Genomic DNA, 18,285 nt, shown 5'->3' with positions numbered 1-18,285 from the left:
TGTGTGACCTCTGCCACATGTTGCTGTGGTGTTTCAGTCTGTGTGTGTCATTGGACTTGCCCCTCAGGCAGATCATATGTGTCAACATTGAATGACAGACAAAACAGTTTAATAGCTTTGGGAAATTGTATATTCTGTTTTTATTATTGTAGCTCAAGTAACTTTGTGTCTCTGGATTATAGATGGTAATATCCTAAAGTCCCATGGCTCCCTTTTCTTCACTTGTGGGTTTAAAAGATAATGGTTTTACCACTAACACTGTAAAAGTAGGTGCAGCATTTCAGCTTTGACTTTGTTTTAATTTTTTTCAGCTAAGTTTTGTTGCAGCAAACAGAGTGGATTACTGAAATAATGAGGGCAAAGCAAAGGTCTTTAATGCAGAGGCTGCTCTCTTATGATCGTGGTTCTTTGTTACATAACAGCTCTAAAGCCTGGGATTTACTTTTGGTCCATTTCCTGGTTGAGTTTGTAAAGTCTAAGAAATGAGAACATTGTTTTGTATGTTTGAATCGGGGATCAAATAATCAATCGACCAGAGATCAGAACCAGCCGGTTCCCTTTGATTGGGTCGAATACTGGAAGCTCTGAGTTTATTTTCCCCAACTCATTAAATACAAGAAAACTGAAAAGTTACACAACTTCAGTCTCAACACATATTTGTTGATGCACTTTGTTTTGAGTTCAGTTTTCAAAAAAAAAATATCTGTATCAGCTAAAAAAGACAGACTAAATTAACCTGGGTTAACATGACCTGGTTAGCAAAATCATATTCATCATTTATGATAAAAGCAAAAATAACTATTGTGATGAGCAAGAATCGTCGTCATAGCAAAAGCTTTTATTGGGCATTTATTTTATATATATTTATGATAAAAGCCACAAATGCAAAGTCCAGTTATTTAGTAAAGTAAGACTTCTGACTGAAAACCTGTGATTAATTGTATAAGAATAAGGGAAAATGTTTTCATTCTTTATTTTAATAGTACAGTAATGATCTGAAGTTTAGCGGAGATAAATTTTTGCTTCCAGCAGAAATTTGTCTGTCATATACTTTCAGTGTTTGTTTTTCCATTGGCTGCAACATTTTGGGCTCATACATACACACTTTTGAGTAATTAATTTTAGATTTAATTACATATGGATCCAATTTAGACATGTAATTCTTGCACGGATCAGCAGGAAACATCTGATACCGCTTAAAGACTTCCTCTCCTTGGAATTTATTATGCATATCATGAGGGAAAAATAAGCTGTTACTGTCATAAAATATTAAAGATCACACCATTTAAAAAAATTGTTTAGTTTGTGCTCTGCTTTTTGGGCTCCTAACAGGTTAAATAGAAATAAACTTGTTGTAATATAGATCTCTCAGAAGCCAGCGTTCTGTTTCAGTGCAGTAGACATAAAAATACTGTGGGGTTTATGTTTGATACATGCATCCATAAAGCAGAGCAGCAGCTATAATAAACTCCTGCCCTCTACTGGGAGATGCAGCAGAATTAACATTCAGCTGAAGGCAAAGACACTGCAGTTGAACCCAGTTTGAAGTTCAGCTGTTAAAGCAGGTGGGTTTCATTTGGGTTTACTCTCATCTTCAATCATCCTGAATGACTGGCTGGGATGAAAGCATATGTCAGAGCCGAATACTTTTAGACCCTCAATCTCTAAATTGTTTCAGTGGCATTCAGAGCTTCTATGTCTTTATTGTTGAGAAAATAATCTACTGGGCAAAAGCTCTTATTGTGACTCTGCTTTCTTCTTGTTCTTCCTCACAGTAGTGGTTATTGTAAAGCTGACTGGCGGCTGCTGGAGTTGAACCCGTTTCTGTTCCTATTAGGTTGAGCAGACCAGCAAGCCGGCCATGGTTCTGTTCCTGATTAAATACCTGATGATGTTGGTGGTGGGGATTCCCTCAGTGTTCTGGGTGGGCAGCAAGAAGACGTGCTTCGAATGGGCCAGTTTCCTGCACGGACGGAGACGCAAAGAGTAAGTGGCCTTCAGGCTCATATTTATAAAGCCACATGATGACGATCACCAAAGGGATTTAACTTGTGGAGGAATGTATTGCAAATAGGTTCAAATGTTAAGGAAAGAATAAACTGCAGCTAAATACTTTAGAAAATTAGAAATGTGATTGTCTTTTTTTTAAATGTTGACATTTTTACAGATATGACTTATCACATGCTTTAAGTTTTAACTGTAATCAATTCTGAGTTTTTTAGTCTCGTGTAGAAAAACTGATAAAGAAATAAAATTTCTATAAGAAGCAACCTATTTTACACTGTATTAACATCAAGTATAACATTCTAGGAAGTCTGTCTTACTTTACTATGATGGAATAATATTTCTTTGAATCAACATTCAATTTTCCCCATGCATAGTAAAAAAAAAAGCCTTTCCCTGTTAAATGCTTCAGTAATTAAAATGTCACAGAATATAAATTCATTAGTGATCAGAAAATTACATTTGTTTAGTGAATAGATTCAAATACAATGATTATACTTATATTTGCTTATTTAGGTATTTATGATTGAATGATTTATAATTGAAAATTAAGAGTATGGGGTAATAAAGAGCCTTAACACTGAAATGGCCTATACTGCTAGGAGACAGTTCTCTTCACTTTGTAGATTGAATAACACATTTCATCTGATTCTGACTCACTTCAGGTCCATTTTTAACATGTTTAATGTCTGCACATCTACCAGGAAGCTTTAGAGCATTTCATGCTGCCCTCTGCTGACCATAATACCACAAATACTAAACCTGGTTTAACGACCTGGTACCACTGAGCTTCGTTGGCCAACAGTGCCACAGGCTGAGCTCTTCCATGTCGCAACTCATTGATTGATGCAAAACTGGTTGCCTGTTATCTGCAACCAGTTTTGTTTTTTGGCTCAGAACTCCATAGAAATAAATGCCTCCATGTTTGGTTTCTCTACAGCAGTGGGGTGAATGAGTCCCGACAGGTTTTACAGGAGCAGCCGGACTTTGCTCAGTCTCTGCTGCGTGAACCCAACACCCCGATTATCAGGAAGTCAAGAGGGACGTCTACACAGGTAGGACTGCAGGCTGCAACCACTTTCAGACAAAAAAGATATACGGTGTGTAGCAGAAGCTTCAGGGCCTACAGTAACAAACCTCTGGTGGCTGTAGAGAGGTGAAGTGAAACATGACACTCGGTGGTTTAAGAATTGGTATAAATAACAGGAGCTGGAGTCAGAAATTCATGTTTTTATTGACGTTCTTTTTGGAGATCCAGAATCATCACAACTCAAAGACATGCTAATAACTGTCATTAAAAAAGCTCTTCTGCAAATACTTTTTTACTTCAAGTTTAAGCAAAAGACCAAAGATTTTTTGGGCATGGTGAAATAAAAACACTGAATAGTAAAATTTGTTGATTCAAATCAGAAGAGTTCAAAGTAAAGTGTAAATAAAATGTAAGTTTGTGTATTTCCCTGCAGGGCACCTCCACTCACGCATCCTCCACCCACTTGGCAGCTCTAGAAGATCTGGACGAACCAATCAGGACTCATCATGGACACCCGGCATCGACCAGAAGCAAGCCCAGCAGTGTCCACAGCAAGGCCAGTTACCATGGCAGCCTGCGCCGCAATCGAGACGACAGGTACAAACCCCTCGCTGTTGCATCACTCCTCCATCCGTTCTGTCCTCACCCCTGTACGTCTCCACCTCTCTCAGGAGCGACTCTCTGGCTTACCGGGGCACGCCGGACCGCACTCTGCATGGTAGCATGCCCCGGCTCGACCACCCACTCTCCACCCACAGCAGCCTGCATAAGATCGACAGCCACTCAAGGCACAGCAGCCAGCGGGACACATCGGAGGTTTCGCCTACCCTCATTACCCACGGAACCACAGGGAGTGATGGCCGACCTGCTGAGGACGGGACCAGCGCCTGAGGAGTTCATCACTTTCTGCAGCGAAAAGCAGAATCTACCAGAACGCTGTGGTGGTTTGTGTTCTAGTCTGGTCCTTTGAGTTACAGATTCAGGATTTATTCAGGGAAAACTGGAGAGCTGCAACTTGCACTGGACAGACCAGGAGCTGGCTAAATGTTGTGTGGGGAAAAAAGGTTGTTGCACTTATTACACAGTCAAAACCTAATTCCATAGGACCTTCACAAATATTATGAAACTTGTACAAATGACTGCAGAGTTTTGTTTTTATATCAAAACACTTCATCTGTCACAAAAGTGACTTGTTTATTTTGGCCCACAGCTGTTGATGCTCATCTGTGTGTGAAGTCTTAGACAAATATGGGCCTAACAAAAAAACATGGACCTTTTAATTGTTGAGTAAATATTTTTATACTGTGAAAACTGTCTACTGCGTGTGTAGAGAGAAATACATATCAGGGGTGATTAAGTTTAAAACGTTTTGATAGTTGTCAGGAAAATTAAACTAATGCTTTGTCTGTGCAGTGCAATGTGGAAGTAATGAAATCTAAACCCAGGATGATGAACTTGTCTGACACAGCTGAACAAAATGACTGAATGTTGAGGTAATTCAGGTGTGTTGGAGCAGAGATGCATCAAGGACAGCACTTGGGAAGCATGTTAACCTTTAACTTAGGGTTCATTCCATTAACAGGGCTGTAGATCAACGTTTAAAACCCAGTGGGATTTTTTATGCAAGGCACCATCTTGAATTTTGAGGCCTTGGTTGGTGAGAATCCTCTTAACGAGGAGCTCATAAATTTTACTTGAGTAGAAATGAAAGGCATTTACAGCATCTTTAAACTAATAATGCACTGCCAGGCAGATGAAGAAAACCTAAAAAATAAACCGCTGTAGAAATATCTGCCATAAATTCAGAAGATCCTGGAAAGTTAACACTTTAAGGGGAATCAGTCAACAAGCCCAATGGAGAATTTTAACTGTATAAACATATTTGTAATTTAAAGTATTCCAGTACCATTTTAAAGTCAAACTTGTGTTTCTCTACAGATTGACAGATTTGTTTGAGACTTAATTTTTTACAAGTGTTGTAATATCCACCCCTGTTCATGTGTTTGTCTTCAGACCTGCCTTGACAGGTGCAGCTAACAAGCAGAAGAACATTCATTACACTTTATTGGCGCCGCCTTTTATTGTCTGCCTGTAAATGTAACAACCTGTAAATATTGTTTTCTTCCAGTTTGAGTCCTGATCCTTTGTCACTGAACTAACCTACCTCACCTTTACCCTCAGCCTTCTCTTATTCTGCATTCACATCACTGGGTGCTTTCTCCAAATTAAAAGAAGTGCTCAGCATATATCAGAAAAATGGTGGTGCCAGCTCGCTTTTTGGTTTTTAAGTCTACCTCTTGAGTTCAAACCCCAACATACTTCTGACCGGCTTTGTTTACTCAATTCCTAGCAGATTACAAACATTTTAGCCTTTCAAACAGGAAAACACAGTTTTCATCAAGATTGTGCAAATTCTGACCTTGCAGTTATGCAATAATCACATCGGGCCCAGTCTGTGCTTCTATGCCTTCATTACCTTGTACATAGATTTTCTGTATGATGACTGATCTGCCTTTGTTTTTGTCCTATATCCCATTTTTGGACCTACAGCAATCGTCTGTACTTTACCATGGCTGCTTACATGCATTAACCACAGTGCTTTTCTCAAAATGGCTGGAGAAAAAAAAGTAAAAACAAGTTCTCAGCTTTGAAACATTCATGTTCACACAAGTCTGTCTTCATAAAACCTTTAACAGTAAAGCATGGGGAGGGGGGAGTTCAAGTAGCTCAAACTAGGATTTTTAAAACTTAATTTATTTGCAGTTGTAATGTAAAAGCTTACTTTACATGCAGTCTAATAAACTTTTTTTAAGACTTGAGTTTTTCTCTGTGATTTCCATTTCTGTTGTGTCAGGATGCAAAGAACAGCTGGAGGTACTTACAGTTTCTCAAATCAACAAACACCGAGTTAAGACCAGATGCCTGACCGTTCTCTTTTGCGGCGCACGATGGCCGCTACGTCTTGTTTGAGTGTGGAGACGCTGCCCTCCAGCTGCTCGGAGAAGTCCCTCAGCAGGCGACTCTGCTCGTCCACAAACACTCTGAGTCCCAGCAGGTCCGACTCCTCCTGGAGAGTGAATGCAACGACAATGTAGTGTTAGAAAACTTCTAACAAGGTTTCATAGAAACAAAGATACTTACACTGGGTCTGTGTCTGCGCAAGCGCTGCAGCTGACCCCTAACAGAGGTCATGCTGTGATAGAAAACTTTCAGGGCGCGCGCAAACTCTGCATCACAGCTGGGCCGTAGTGATCGACGTCGAGCGCCGTCTGCACCTAAAACCAGAGGAGGGAAACATGGACTGAGTAGAAAAGTAGATATGAAACAAAAAAATGGGATAATTGTGCATCTCTGAGTTACCGTTCTTGACTGTGTTGAGCTGTTCTCTCAGACTGTCATTTTCTTTCCTTAATGATTCGTTGAGACTCTTCAGTTTCTCCAAGTCTTGTTGAAGAGCTCTGACTGAACAGCTGAGCTCTGCAGAGTCCGACAGCTGCAGCCAATGAAACATCAGCTAATAGTCCGGGCCACAAATGAGATTATCTACACTTTGAAATAAAGAACAAATCTAGCTCTTTGTGAACATGTAACTATCTCCCAAAAATTTTTAATTACCATATTTTCCAGACTATGGAGCGCACCACACTTTTAAGCAACGCCTTCAAATGTTTTGAAAAAAACAAACTAGAAATGTACATATATAAGTCACTGGTATCTCCACCAAGTCTGACTTACTACCAAACCTTAAAAAACCCTGTAGGTCAACATGGAATAGGCTAAATGCTCTTAAAAGCAACTCATCATGCTATGAGCTAAAGAAATTCAAGAACAGATCAGGTCATTGATATCAGTCTGGAGAGGTTTACCAAGCCATTTCAAGGGCTTTGACTTCAGATAACCACAGTGTTTAACTGAAGTCCATTTATTACCCATAAATGGAAAAAAAATATGGCATAAAAGTGACCATAGTGTAGGGAGTGGCTGACGTTACCGAGAACTCAAAACGACAGCTAAAACACGACAGGCATCACTTTCCTCAGTTAAGGTCACGATGTTCATGACTGAATGGGGAATAAACTGGACATTAAGGACCAAACCACAGAGTTACAGCTTATATTCCCAGTGTTTTGTGGGAAACGTTCAATGGACTTTTTGGAAGATGCGAGTCATGTTACATCTGCTGTAAAATAAAAAGATCATCCTGCTGACAGTCAAACACAGACTATTTGTTTTAATCGCTGGAACCACAAACTCTGCTCTCCATTAGAAAACCCAAAAGGAGAATTATAATATTATAATCTTAAGCACAAATCAGCAAGTCCACAAAATGTCTGGACTTTAATCTGATTTTGCAGTGGCCAGTAAAAAACATTTGTATCCAACTTACTGCAGCTTGTGGTGGATCCAGCATGTCGATGATGAAGACGCCCTCTGCAGTCATCCTCACAGCTCCAAGAGATGAACTCAAAACACTGCAGCCCTCTTAGACCGGAAAAACACACACTGGTAGTTACCTCTTAGTATGGCTGATTACCTAATTTACTGTATATCCTGGTGAAGATCATGTCATGCTGTAATTGTGCAGTGGTGGTCATTTCCGTTTCCTTCCTCACCCTGAAGACCCCAGAGCTCCAACACCACAGCACTGCTCTGCAGGTAGTCCAGCAGCCGTTGGGATGTTTGGAGGGAGGTGAACTGGACCCGGTAATCCAACAGAGGATTGATGTTGTGCCACACAGCTGGAGTGTAAAGCAGCTCGCTGCAGTCAAACACCCTGAATCTAACACAGCAGAGGAAATACAGTTATGTGAGGGAGTCTCAGTGTCCAGTTTTCAAATTATTCATTTTGTTGTCAAACTGCCCTTAAATGTTGCATGCATCTTGTCCAGGCCTCACCCGATTTGTATCCCTCGATTGCGGGCTTCCCTAATCCAACGAACCCCACAGCACTGATCCAGGACCAGCTGGAAGTCCAATCGTCGACCCAGTACTTCAGACGGGTCAATCAGGATGTCGTCCTCCCCCAGCGGACTGGAAAGTTGCATTTCTTAAAAACACACCTTTCTGTGAGCTTACAATTAAAAAATGTGTGTGTGTGTGTCATACAGTCCAGTGGACGTGCAGGGGACGAGCTGAGCTTGTAGGATGGCCTCCTCTGTCCCCTCTGAGCCCAACACCTGCAAACAGAGACAGATTCATCTGGCATCTGATACCACTGGTGTACGAAGCATCTGGAGTACCTCCAGCTGCTCCTCCAGAGGGATGCAGAAGGCCAAAGACTGCAGCCAGAGGTGAGCAGTTCCCAGGAGCAGAGGCTCAACTGGATCCCAGAAAGGGTCTTTATCTCTCGGTAACGCTACAGCTGGGATCCCCTCCACTCTCTGACAGCAGCACATGCAAAAAGGAGCAATAGCAAAAGTTGATTTAAACTCTAAGATTTTAAGTAAACTTTAATTCAAAGGAGACCTATTATGCAAAATTCAAACTTTTCCAAGAGATATCATTTTGAGTCAGTGTCTGGAAAATGAGCCGTTAGAATCAAGTGGATCAGCGCCGTTACCTTGTAACCCGGTGTTTGGTCAGTTACAATCACAGAATCAGATACAGTAACTTGGCGCACAGGAAGTGGGAGTCGTTTCAAATCCCCATTACCAAATTAAAACATAACATAAGAAGTTGCAGTCTGAGGGGGAGGTGTCCTTTATCGAGCTTCCTCCAAAACTACCCAGATAAGTTGAGCATCTCATCCCGTTCCCATAGTGGGGCTGCTCTAACTATTTATTATCGCTTCCCTTTTACCACAAAGAAGAACTGTTCTTATCAGAGTATGAGTTATCAGGTGCAGCTGGCCAGCAGAGAGGAGTAGAAAAACAACTTATACAACTCAGAATATTTTATGCATGTCTAGGTATGAGCTTAAATATTGTAGATGATTAATTTTGTTCCACACTAACCTGATCACACAAAAATATTAGGTCATCTTTATGCACTTATTAGAAATTAAAGATGTCTACAAAGTTTTCTTCCCTCATTTCCCGCTTTGGACAACACTTTTGTCCATGCTCAACTGCCTCAAGAAATATTTGGGTATCCTGAAAAACACGTCAGTGTTGCTTCCATAACACACATTGTCTTCGCGTTGTGCAGCTTTGAACTGCTGGTAGACCTCCTCTATCAAAAACTTGCGGTTGACAAACTTGGCTTTGGACCACATCCAGACCTGCAAGACATGCATCACAACTGAAATCATTCAGAAACATGTTTCTGGCACAAAGAACGGAGAGAAACGAGTTGAGCAACACGAGCCTGTTTGCTTCCAGCAGCGGCCACTCTGACAACAATGTCTTTCTGTAGATCGTGACCTCGATAATCCGACAGGGCCAGGTTTTTGATTTCCAGCTTAAACTCAACACCCTGAAAATTAAGAAATGAAATGTGACTTTATCAAGTCGCTCCTGTGTTCCGGTTAATGTGAGCAGCAGTGAGTTACCTTGCTCAGTTCCTGACTCATCTGGTTGGCCTCGGCCACCATGGGCATCAGCTGAATGTAATCGTAGAAGACCGCTAACAGACTGGGATCTGTCTGGCTACAGCCAGTGCTGGACTCACCTACAGATTCATAAAAATGACGTTTTTTTTCCCCCCAATATAAATAAAACAAATTCAGTTCCACTCAGTGACGGTTTCACCCACTCAGGCGGATGCCCTCAGCAGCAGCCAGCTCCGACTGGAAGTAATCATAGTCATAACGACTCCAGTCTTCCCCGCCCCTCTCAGATGGATAACCAACGAACAGGTAGGTACAATTCGAGCCCAGAATGAGACGATCCTGACAAATATTTAGAATAAAGTTGGCTTTGACTGCTTTGGTTTCATGTAACACAGTTAATTAATATAGTTGGTGCAATGCAAATACCCACCAGGTGTTGCAGCTCTGCAGTCTCGTACACGGCGCTCCCATTAATAATAACCTTTGACCCCGTCAGTGGAGTCAGTGTTACCCGCCGCTGTTCATTCCTGAACACTGCATGATGCTCCTGGATCCTAGTTCACAAGCAGACATTACTCTGTGTGCCCAATGAGAACAAATATGTTCTGATGCATTTTCAAACATAATTTATCGATCTCTGGTTGAGTTGGTGGGTTTCTCTGGGTTTTTGTACTTTCTGGATGTGGAAAAGGAAAGGAAAACTCACCCCAAGCCCTTGATAGAAATGGATCTAGGGGCGGAGTCACAGAGTCCGATGCCCCACTCACCTGGAACAACAAAACATTTTCTTCTCTGATTTTGCATTTTTCTTCACACCTCAGACTGCCTTGCACCAACATGGTATTAACAAAGTGGAATTAACTCATTTAAATGCTCATAAGATTCACCATCTGATTGTCATAAAAGTCCCATGAACGTCCATAGTGAAGAAATTTATCAGATCCTTTCATAAAAATTAATAAGTGTCATGACTGATTCTGTTGACTTGAGAAAACCACATTAAGTTGCTCTGTAAAGAAAACAAAGTACATTCTCCTCAACATTTGAGGTTCTTCAGAACAAATAGTAACTGGCCTTTAAAGAATTGTGCGGTTTTGTGCCAGAGCTGTGTATCGGGTTCAGAACAGATTATATTTTACAGATTATATTTTAGAGACAGACCAACCCTCCTGGATGAAAAGCTTCACCACCCCTGACAGCTGAGCATCCTCGTTGATGTTCAGGATGTAAGGATACATCTGCATCATCCTCCTCTCCTGACAATGAATTAAAGAAACATAAACAACCAGAAAAAGGATGATTTAACACTGAAAATATGTCACCTAAAACATTCTCTCCACTTCTTAACCCACTTTAATTCACATTCTGTCTGCATTTAGTTCTAAACTCCTTAGAAGCAGAAAAAAAAAACAGATTCTGTGTTTGTGTACCTGTGTGATATTGGCATACTGCTGTTCCCAGTCTTTGAGCGCCTCCTGCAGGTGTTGTTCCCACAGCGTCTGAATAGCTCTGATTTGGAGCTCATTCTGGGTCAACAGCTGACGGAGTTCCTCTGGAAACAGATAAGATTATCCTCTCTGACCTCTGCCAGTCTGGTCTGGTTTGTCCAAACATCGATTCTTACTGGACTCATCCGAGGCTCTGCGCCCCTCCTGGTCCATTCGGCTCAGTTTCTGCAGCAGTCTGGCATTTTCAGCCTTTAACTCTTTAACAAGGCGTTCAGTGGGGCTCTCATTCACCACTGCCCTGTTCTGGATTCGTTTTGCCCTGAATTGTGAATGTAAGATGTGTTACTATGATGGAAACCAGTAAATCACCTTGGTTTCCAGAGCGTAAATGATTAATGTACCTTTCAGCGTAGCGCAGGGTGGAGAGAGACTCCTCATAGCAGATATCTGCTGGACTCAGAGTGGCAATCTTGAAAATAAAAATGACAAATCAGTACACAATGTTTTGCATTTTACCCTCATTTTGTTACTGTACAACCAAACATTTCAATGCATTTTATTGAGAATTCCTGTGACTGACCAACACAAGGCAGACAAGAAAATAAAACCAGGTTTTCAACATTTTTCACAGAAATAGTCTCACTCAGGCTTTCATATTTTTATACTTTTGCATTTAGAAACAATCCACTACTTTATGTTGGTCCATCACAAGCAAGTCAGCATTTGTGAAACAATCAACTAAAAAAACATGCCATATTTTTAAAATATCTGCCAACTCTTCTGTGTGTTTACCATGACGGTGCGACTGTTTCCTCCCAGTGCAGACTGCAGCAGCTTGGTGAGAACCGAGTCTCTGTAGGGAATATGAACCACCTTCTTCCCCACTGCAACATCTGCCAGGGCGCTGGAGGGAGGAAGGTCATTTGATTTTTATAGCACATTTTCAGCAACAAGGCATTACAAAGGGCTTTACAGGATGTAAGAGGAAATATAAACAAAATAACAAACCAAAGGAAAGAGCAAAAGAAGAAAAAGCAACTTTCAGACAAAACAAAGAGTGAAGGCCGTGACGTCACAGGGCCATGAAACCACGTTGCTCAGCCTCCCGGCAGAAGTCTGATAAGATGTTGTTATTGAGAAATGTCCTTGGGGAGGGGGTGAGGTGGGAAGGAGCGTTATGTTTACATATCTTTAAGGAGATTGGAAATGTGCAGCCCTTCCAAGGCAACAGGGGAAAAGCCCATTCAGATACAAAAGGTCTTAGGTCAGGTAGGTTATAATTTCTATCTTCCCTAAATTCTCTCGGATACATCTGAGTTCCCAATTATCCAAATTATTTTGGCCATTCCACCAAGCTGAAACTAGCAACTTCTAAATGATTGATTCCATTCCTTTAGGAAGTTTTTATTCCTCAGCTGGGCTGCGAATCTCAGCAAGACTCACATCCAATTTGCGTCTCTGTCCACACCAACAGTCTGAGTGTTCACTAGTTCGGCCAAGTTGGACAATTTTGTCGATAAGCCAGCTCCAAACAGCAGAAAGGCTATTATCATGAATAAATTCAGGGTGCATCCCACCGAGTGTGTCCCAGCAGGACAAGAGGGCTCTCCTGTGCTCAGTCTTCTCATCGAGAAAATTTCATCAATTGCATTGAGAGATCGGTTGATCAGATCCATAATCTGTAGATTCGGAGGATGTGCAAAGAAAGATTCCAGAAATATAGAAAAAGGACAGGACAAAATCAGAGCGGGAAGGCAAGGAGCATGAACAAGAACGAATATGGAGAAAACTGATGGATCCAGCAACACGCAAGAACAAAGCAAACCAAACAAAACAGAGCAACCTGATGACGTTGCCCAGCGTGGTGAGGCTCAGGTTTATGGCTGTTCCCTCTTTGAGCCGGTCCGCTTCAGAACCTGAAGACCTCTGGCGCTCACTGCCAGCCAGGTCCACCAGGTTGATGTTGGACTGCTTCGTGATGCTCTCTTTAGAGAAGATCTGGTCAAGATGTTTAATTCAAAAAAGTTAGAGAATCACGCAGAAATAAATATATAGGAGCCATTTGTAAATGGCAGAAACTTAATATAAAATGTCATTTTTTTAAACGTGGGTTTCATTTGTTGAATTTCTATTTGAAAGGATAAACATCTGTAATTTTATATTAAGCTTATTACACGGTGCCTTTTGATTGGCTGTTGACTGATTGATAAGTACTTTGGGAATAACAAAGTCACTTTCCATTTGTTTTGTTATTTTTGTTTTATTTTAATAAGTCCAGTAAAGATGCAAACAGGATTCCAGACCTCTTTTGTGAAGAAATGCATCGAGTACAAAGGAGACGAGTGAGAGCCGCACTTTCAAAATCATTTTAAAAATGGCTTCTTGTTGGTGTTGTTGTGAGCAAGATCACAATGAAAAATAATTTGAAAAAAAAACCCAAGAGGAAAATTTAAAGTTTGAACATCAAACCCAAGTTTAAAATAAAAATAAATAAATAAAACTAATAATCAAGATATAAGCCCAAAACAAGATGAGCAGCAGACAGGAGCATTGAAATCCAGAGTGGATTAGAAATATTGAGATTATAATAACTCAAAGACCAGCTGGGAAAACAAAAACCTCTCAGAATATTTAAAAAATGTAAATAAAAAAATAACGTAAATCAAAATATTGTTAAAAAAAACAAAAAAGAAAAACTTGGTGCAGAACAATAAAAATACAGAGCTGAACAAATACAACAAAACAAAAACTGCTTAGGTAATATAATAACTATGTATATAAAAAAATCTATAACAACAAATACCATGAATACCTATTGATGAAAATAAAATGCTCAATTATTAGTTGTTTGAAATTTTTTCTAACACAAAATAAATTACAACATTTGACTGACTTAAAACTAAAACTATCAGCAAGTATTTCACTCTCAGCTGTAGAAACAGCATCAAATTCATGAAGCTGGATCTCAATCAGACTAAATAAGATTATTTTGTAAATCCATCACAACTGGACAACATTTAATCTTTTGAGTCTTTAGCTAATTTATTGTGAACTGAATCAAATTAGATTTGATCCAAACAAACCGACTTGAACGTTAGATAACAGTTCGTTTCCTCTGAAAATGTTTTTTTTCCCAGCATTAATAAATAAGCTGCAGAGAAAAAGCCTGGGACCCGTTTTACCTGTTTGAGCTGCAGGATAATGAGCATGTGTGAGCGGCTGCTGTTGGCGTTCATTTGAGTGGCAGCGGTGGTTCGAGTCCTGGTTCCCTGCTCCATCAGCTGCTCCACCTGCAGTCAAATCAAATCCGTCTAAAACCAACCAGAGCTCATTAACATCAACCGTAAACTCCCTGTGGACATTTTGGTGACAAAACTACTTAAATCTTTACAGCTAAAACCAACTTTCAGGTGTCAGTTTAATTTTTGAACCAAAAATACTGAATAGAACAAAGATGGAAACTTCAGAAAACTGCTTCAGATTAATATTTTAATTACATAATCCAGGAGAATCAAATCTATTTAAGTCTGTTTGATTATTCAATGTCATAGTTCAAAATTAGTTTTTGTTATTTTTTATATAATAAATGCTGGTTTGCTGAGGGATTTTTTTTTTTATGTACAGATAATTTTTGTATCACACCCAATTTAAAATGTACTACTCTCAAATTATCAAGGGCAAAACCAATTTAGAGTTGCTATAAAAATGACACATTAATATTTATTGTTCATTCATCAGTCCTGATTTAAAAAATTGAACAATTATCAACATTTCAACCCTCTAGAGCACTTTATTTTACTTTTTTTCAAATATAATTCCATTTTATCTTTGAATGTTTTTCTTATTTACGATTTTATCCTGTTTACTGAAAAACTTCTAGTTTTTTATAATTCACGGTTAAATCCCAGTCTATTTGATTTTTGTTTTTAATCTAAGAAACCTCTCAGAATTTCACTGTTTTAGAAAACAGAGATAAAAATAAAATAAATTGTCTCAATATTTCGAGATACTGCCTCAACATAATGAAATAATTTTCTTGAACAGACTGGCGGATATTTGCTTTTTTAGTTTCCACTGTTGTTACATGTGTGAAGAAACAAACCTGGTAACACTTTGGCAAACGACTAAACATTTTTTTACCTGCAGAACATTCTCACAGGGGATTTTGCGGAGACCTTCAACATAAAAGCCTTTTTGCAGCTCCTCTCTCACTCTAAGTCCAGCTGCAGACCGAGACCCCCGAGACAAAAGGTCGACCACCTGGAAATAAAGAAGATCATGAGAAACATAACAAGAAAGGCTAAAGTGACGCTAAAGTCTCTTACAAAAGGCTCAAATTTACCTGCTCATTATAGATTTCCAACATACTGAAAAAGACCTGAGGACACGATGACAAGCATTCAGAATAAAAGCCTGTTCTCTGTCAGCACATTGTGTTTCTCTCATTTAATTAAGATAAAGAAGTGGGAGTGAGATGGATACAGCTACTACATCTTGTTAAATTATTACCTGGCACTGTCTGTTTTCTTGGTGTTCTCTGATCGCCTCAAACAGCCGGTCACACAGCTTAGGAACCAGGCCTTTATTGGGCCCGTAACCCACCATCGAGTAACTCTTCCCTGATCCGGTCTGTCCGTACGCCAGCAGTGTGGCGTTGTAACCCTGCACATGTGATTTCACAGGTTTATCATGAAGTCACGTTGTGCACAACTAACGGCGAGACGGAGCGGTTCCCACCTGAAGCGCGTTCTCCAGTATTCCCACTCCGAGGTCCTGGAACACGCTGTGCTGGGGATTGAAAAAGCAGCTTTTTACCAAGCATTACAATTGAATCTTTTCACTCTGTCTGGTTAATGATGTCTGTCCGCTTCACGCTCACCTGGTCAGCGTATCGGCCCCCCAGCTCTTCAGGAACAAAGAGACCAGTCTGGTCTTTCGTGAAGCCGCTGTGGGACCAGTACGCATAATCGAAGCAGAAGGACCGCCGGTTGTGGCAGTCGCGTGGATCCTGGATACTAATGGAGGTCGACACCAGAGAGATGATGCAACGGCTGCCTGCATCCCTCTCTCTCTGTTTGGATAAAGTAAATCTGAGTTTAATTTAATCAAGCTGTACTGCGGAGGCCTCAGAGGTTAATCGCAGCGACCCTGAGGCCCAGGGTAACCTTGGATGAGCTGCAGAGATCCACAGCTCATGTAGAGGAACCAGTTCAATGAACAACTCCAGCCATGCACTCAACCAGTATAGTGCTGCAGAAGAAAGCCACTATAAGAAAGTCTTGTCTGCAGTTTTCCACAAGACATTTAAAAAAAAAAAAAACACAGCAACCATGTTGAGAGAGGCGCTCTAGTCAGATGAGACCAACACTGAACGTTTTGGACAATATGTAAAATACTTTTAAAGAGTTCATTTTGCATTTAAACTATACATATAATAACTTGTTGAAACTTTATGAAATGTTTTGAATTGTTCACTTATGTTTCTTCATGACAATGCAGCCAAAAAGCGGCTAACCCTTAAAAAAACAATAACATAATTTTTCATTTAAACATTTGAAGAAGAAAAAAAAACATCGATGACATTTTTTTTCAAAACTGGTATAATAAAAGTTTACGGTTCAGAAATACTAAATAGACCCATCTTGATTTCATCCAGTCAGTTCGGTAAATAAGTAGATGAATGCTTTGCATTTTATCCCAAAGTTAAACCTGAATGTCACAGGAACACTGGACCTCCACAACACCTAACTGGCAACATATGAGATAAACAGGGTAACCGACATGGATCCCTGTGGAACTCCGAAACTGAGAGGTGAAGCAGGAGAAGAGAGCGTGGAGAGAAAGTCATGATCCAGTTCGTTGCGTTAACGAACTGGATCACCAACATGTTCCAAACATGACATAATTTTACAGGCTACAACATTAAGCTGTGGATAAGAACCGGAACAACAGATGAGTTAATTGTGAGAAGAACATCACCATGGAATATAAACTAGTTCCCTTAATGGTACAGCCAGGAATTTACAATATTACACAGATTCACAGGTTTTATTCAACACTTAGCTCATTAAACAAACAACTCTTATTTTCCTGGTTGGTCAGTTTGATAGTGACGCACTAAAGGCCTCAATGACTGACATGAAACATGGATGTGTGTCCAGAACTGGCCATAGCCATGTTTAAAATGCGAAAAGTTTTATGCATTAAAAAGAATATTAAAGGCAGAAAAACAATAAATAAAATCAAAGACAGCATCTATCTCGACAACGCTGGAAACGAGGCCCTGCTCAGCTTAGAACTATTTAAAATAAAGAACAAAACATTTCACTTTAAAAATGATTCCCGTTTTGTTGAGCTTGCTTCCTGCTTGGGTCATTTCTCACATTTAAAGATGCACACTAGTCCCACTTACTCACCTGTCCCCGTTACGTCTATTTCCAGCCAATTTGCTTTTAGTTAAAAATAAATACCTTCATATTGAGTTCCTGTTTGCTGATAAACAGGAACTTTTATCAGTGAAAGTTTCTGTTTTACTGACAAGTACAGAGGACACTGGTTTCTGAAGTCCTGGACACTTCAGAAACCAGCAGTGATGATAGAAATGAGCAGAAACTGACCTTGTTGAAGGGCCGCACCCTGACAGCCACTTTGACGCAGTCCTTACTGTGCATGTCCGAAGCTTTGGCCCTCATGGTGCAGCTGGAACCAGAGACACACTGGACCGAGATCAGCTCCCTGCGACAGACATGGGTCCAGTTACACAGAACCACTCAGGGCCGGATCACGATGGAAACCAGGAGACTGGAGTCCATGTGGAGGTTTAGGCTGAAACATGAATACTGGGTGTTTAATGAAAGGAAGCTGCTGTATTTGTCATATTTTACTGGTATTACTGTCGCTCCTTCTTAGTGATGCTGGCTCTGGTTTCACTCTCACCTCATCTGTCTCCATAAATTATAAACGGGGCACAGAGCGCTGGCAGGCTGACGCTTACACTGAATACCTTTCTCCATTTCAGACCTCTGAAGCTACAGAACCGAGACCGAAGGAGATGCTTTAAAGCTTCACTGCGTTTCTAAGAGTAGCTAATATAAAGACGAAGAAAACTCTGACGTCAGCGGCGCAAAAAGTGGGTATATGCTGCCCATCGGGGCGCCAGATGTTGGTTTATTTCTTAGCATTTTCTGTATTTTAACAGCCGTTTGTGCATGTGCAAATAACATGATCAATATTTATTTACCAACAGAAGTTTAATTTGGGAAAACAAGATAAAAACAAAACATTTCTATGTCCAAAAAAAGTGACAGTGTTTT

General features: G+C 40.3%; 2 protein-coding genes across 5 annotated transcripts in view; one reads left to right on the top strand and one right to left on the bottom strand.

Moving 5' to 3' along the window:
• Positions 1-5,853, top strand: part of LOC129364197 (frizzled-3-like) — a 32,739-nt gene extending 26,886 nt beyond the window's left edge. For 2 of the 3 annotated variants that reach the window (XM_055036695.1, XM_055036696.1), the window contains exons 8-11: positions 1,838-1,986; positions 2,945-3,059; positions 3,468-3,631; positions 3,706-5,853. In XM_055036695.1, coding sequence (XP_054892670.1) covers positions 1,838-1,986; positions 2,945-3,059; positions 3,468-3,631; positions 3,706-3,925 — 648 coding nt within the window. In that variant the 3' untranslated portion in view covers positions 3,926-5,853. The remainder of the gene's footprint in view (positions 1-1,837; positions 1,987-2,944; positions 3,060-3,467; positions 3,632-3,705) is intronic. The other variant, XM_055036697.1, reaches the window with a different exon arrangement.
• Positions 5,854-5,904: 51 nt separating this feature from the next.
• On the bottom strand, positions 5,905-17,767 carry kif28 (kinesin family member 28). 2 transcript variants are annotated; one of them, XM_055036693.1, is made up of 27 exons: positions 17,590-17,767; positions 15,852-16,043; positions 15,710-15,760; positions 15,482-15,634; positions 15,315-15,350; positions 15,113-15,232; positions 14,155-14,262; positions 12,816-12,970; positions 11,765-11,876; positions 11,374-11,441; positions 11,149-11,291; positions 10,955-11,076; positions 10,690-10,780; positions 10,231-10,291; positions 9,955-10,078; positions 9,728-9,863; positions 9,525-9,643; positions 9,341-9,448; positions 9,162-9,254; positions 8,275-8,415; positions 8,141-8,211; positions 7,931-8,065; positions 7,648-7,814; positions 7,422-7,516; positions 6,395-6,527; positions 6,176-6,309; positions 5,905-6,101 (listed from the first exon to the last, which is right to left on the bottom strand). In XM_055036693.1, exons 1-27 carry the CDS (start codon positions 17,662-17,664, stop codon positions 5,943-5,945), a joined length of 3,102 nt encoding a protein of 1,033 aa, XP_054892668.1. In that variant the 5' UTR covers positions 17,665-17,767; the 3' UTR covers positions 5,905-5,942. The 2 variants fall into 2 exon arrangements, with proteins under 2 accessions (XP_054892668.1, XP_054892669.1); XM_055036694.1 differs by lacking the exon at positions 8,275-8,415.
• Between the last annotated feature and the right edge of the window lie 518 nt (positions 17,768-18,285).

This window comes from Poeciliopsis prolifica, unplaced genomic scaffold (assembly GCF_027474105.1).
Source record: "Poeciliopsis prolifica strain line A6 unplaced genomic scaffold, Auburn_PproV2 SCAFFOLD011, whole genome shotgun sequence".
NCBI lineage: Eukaryota > Metazoa > Chordata > Actinopteri > Cyprinodontiformes > Poeciliidae > Poeciliopsis > Poeciliopsis prolifica.
This window is presented reverse-complemented; position numbering and strand designations above follow the sequence as displayed.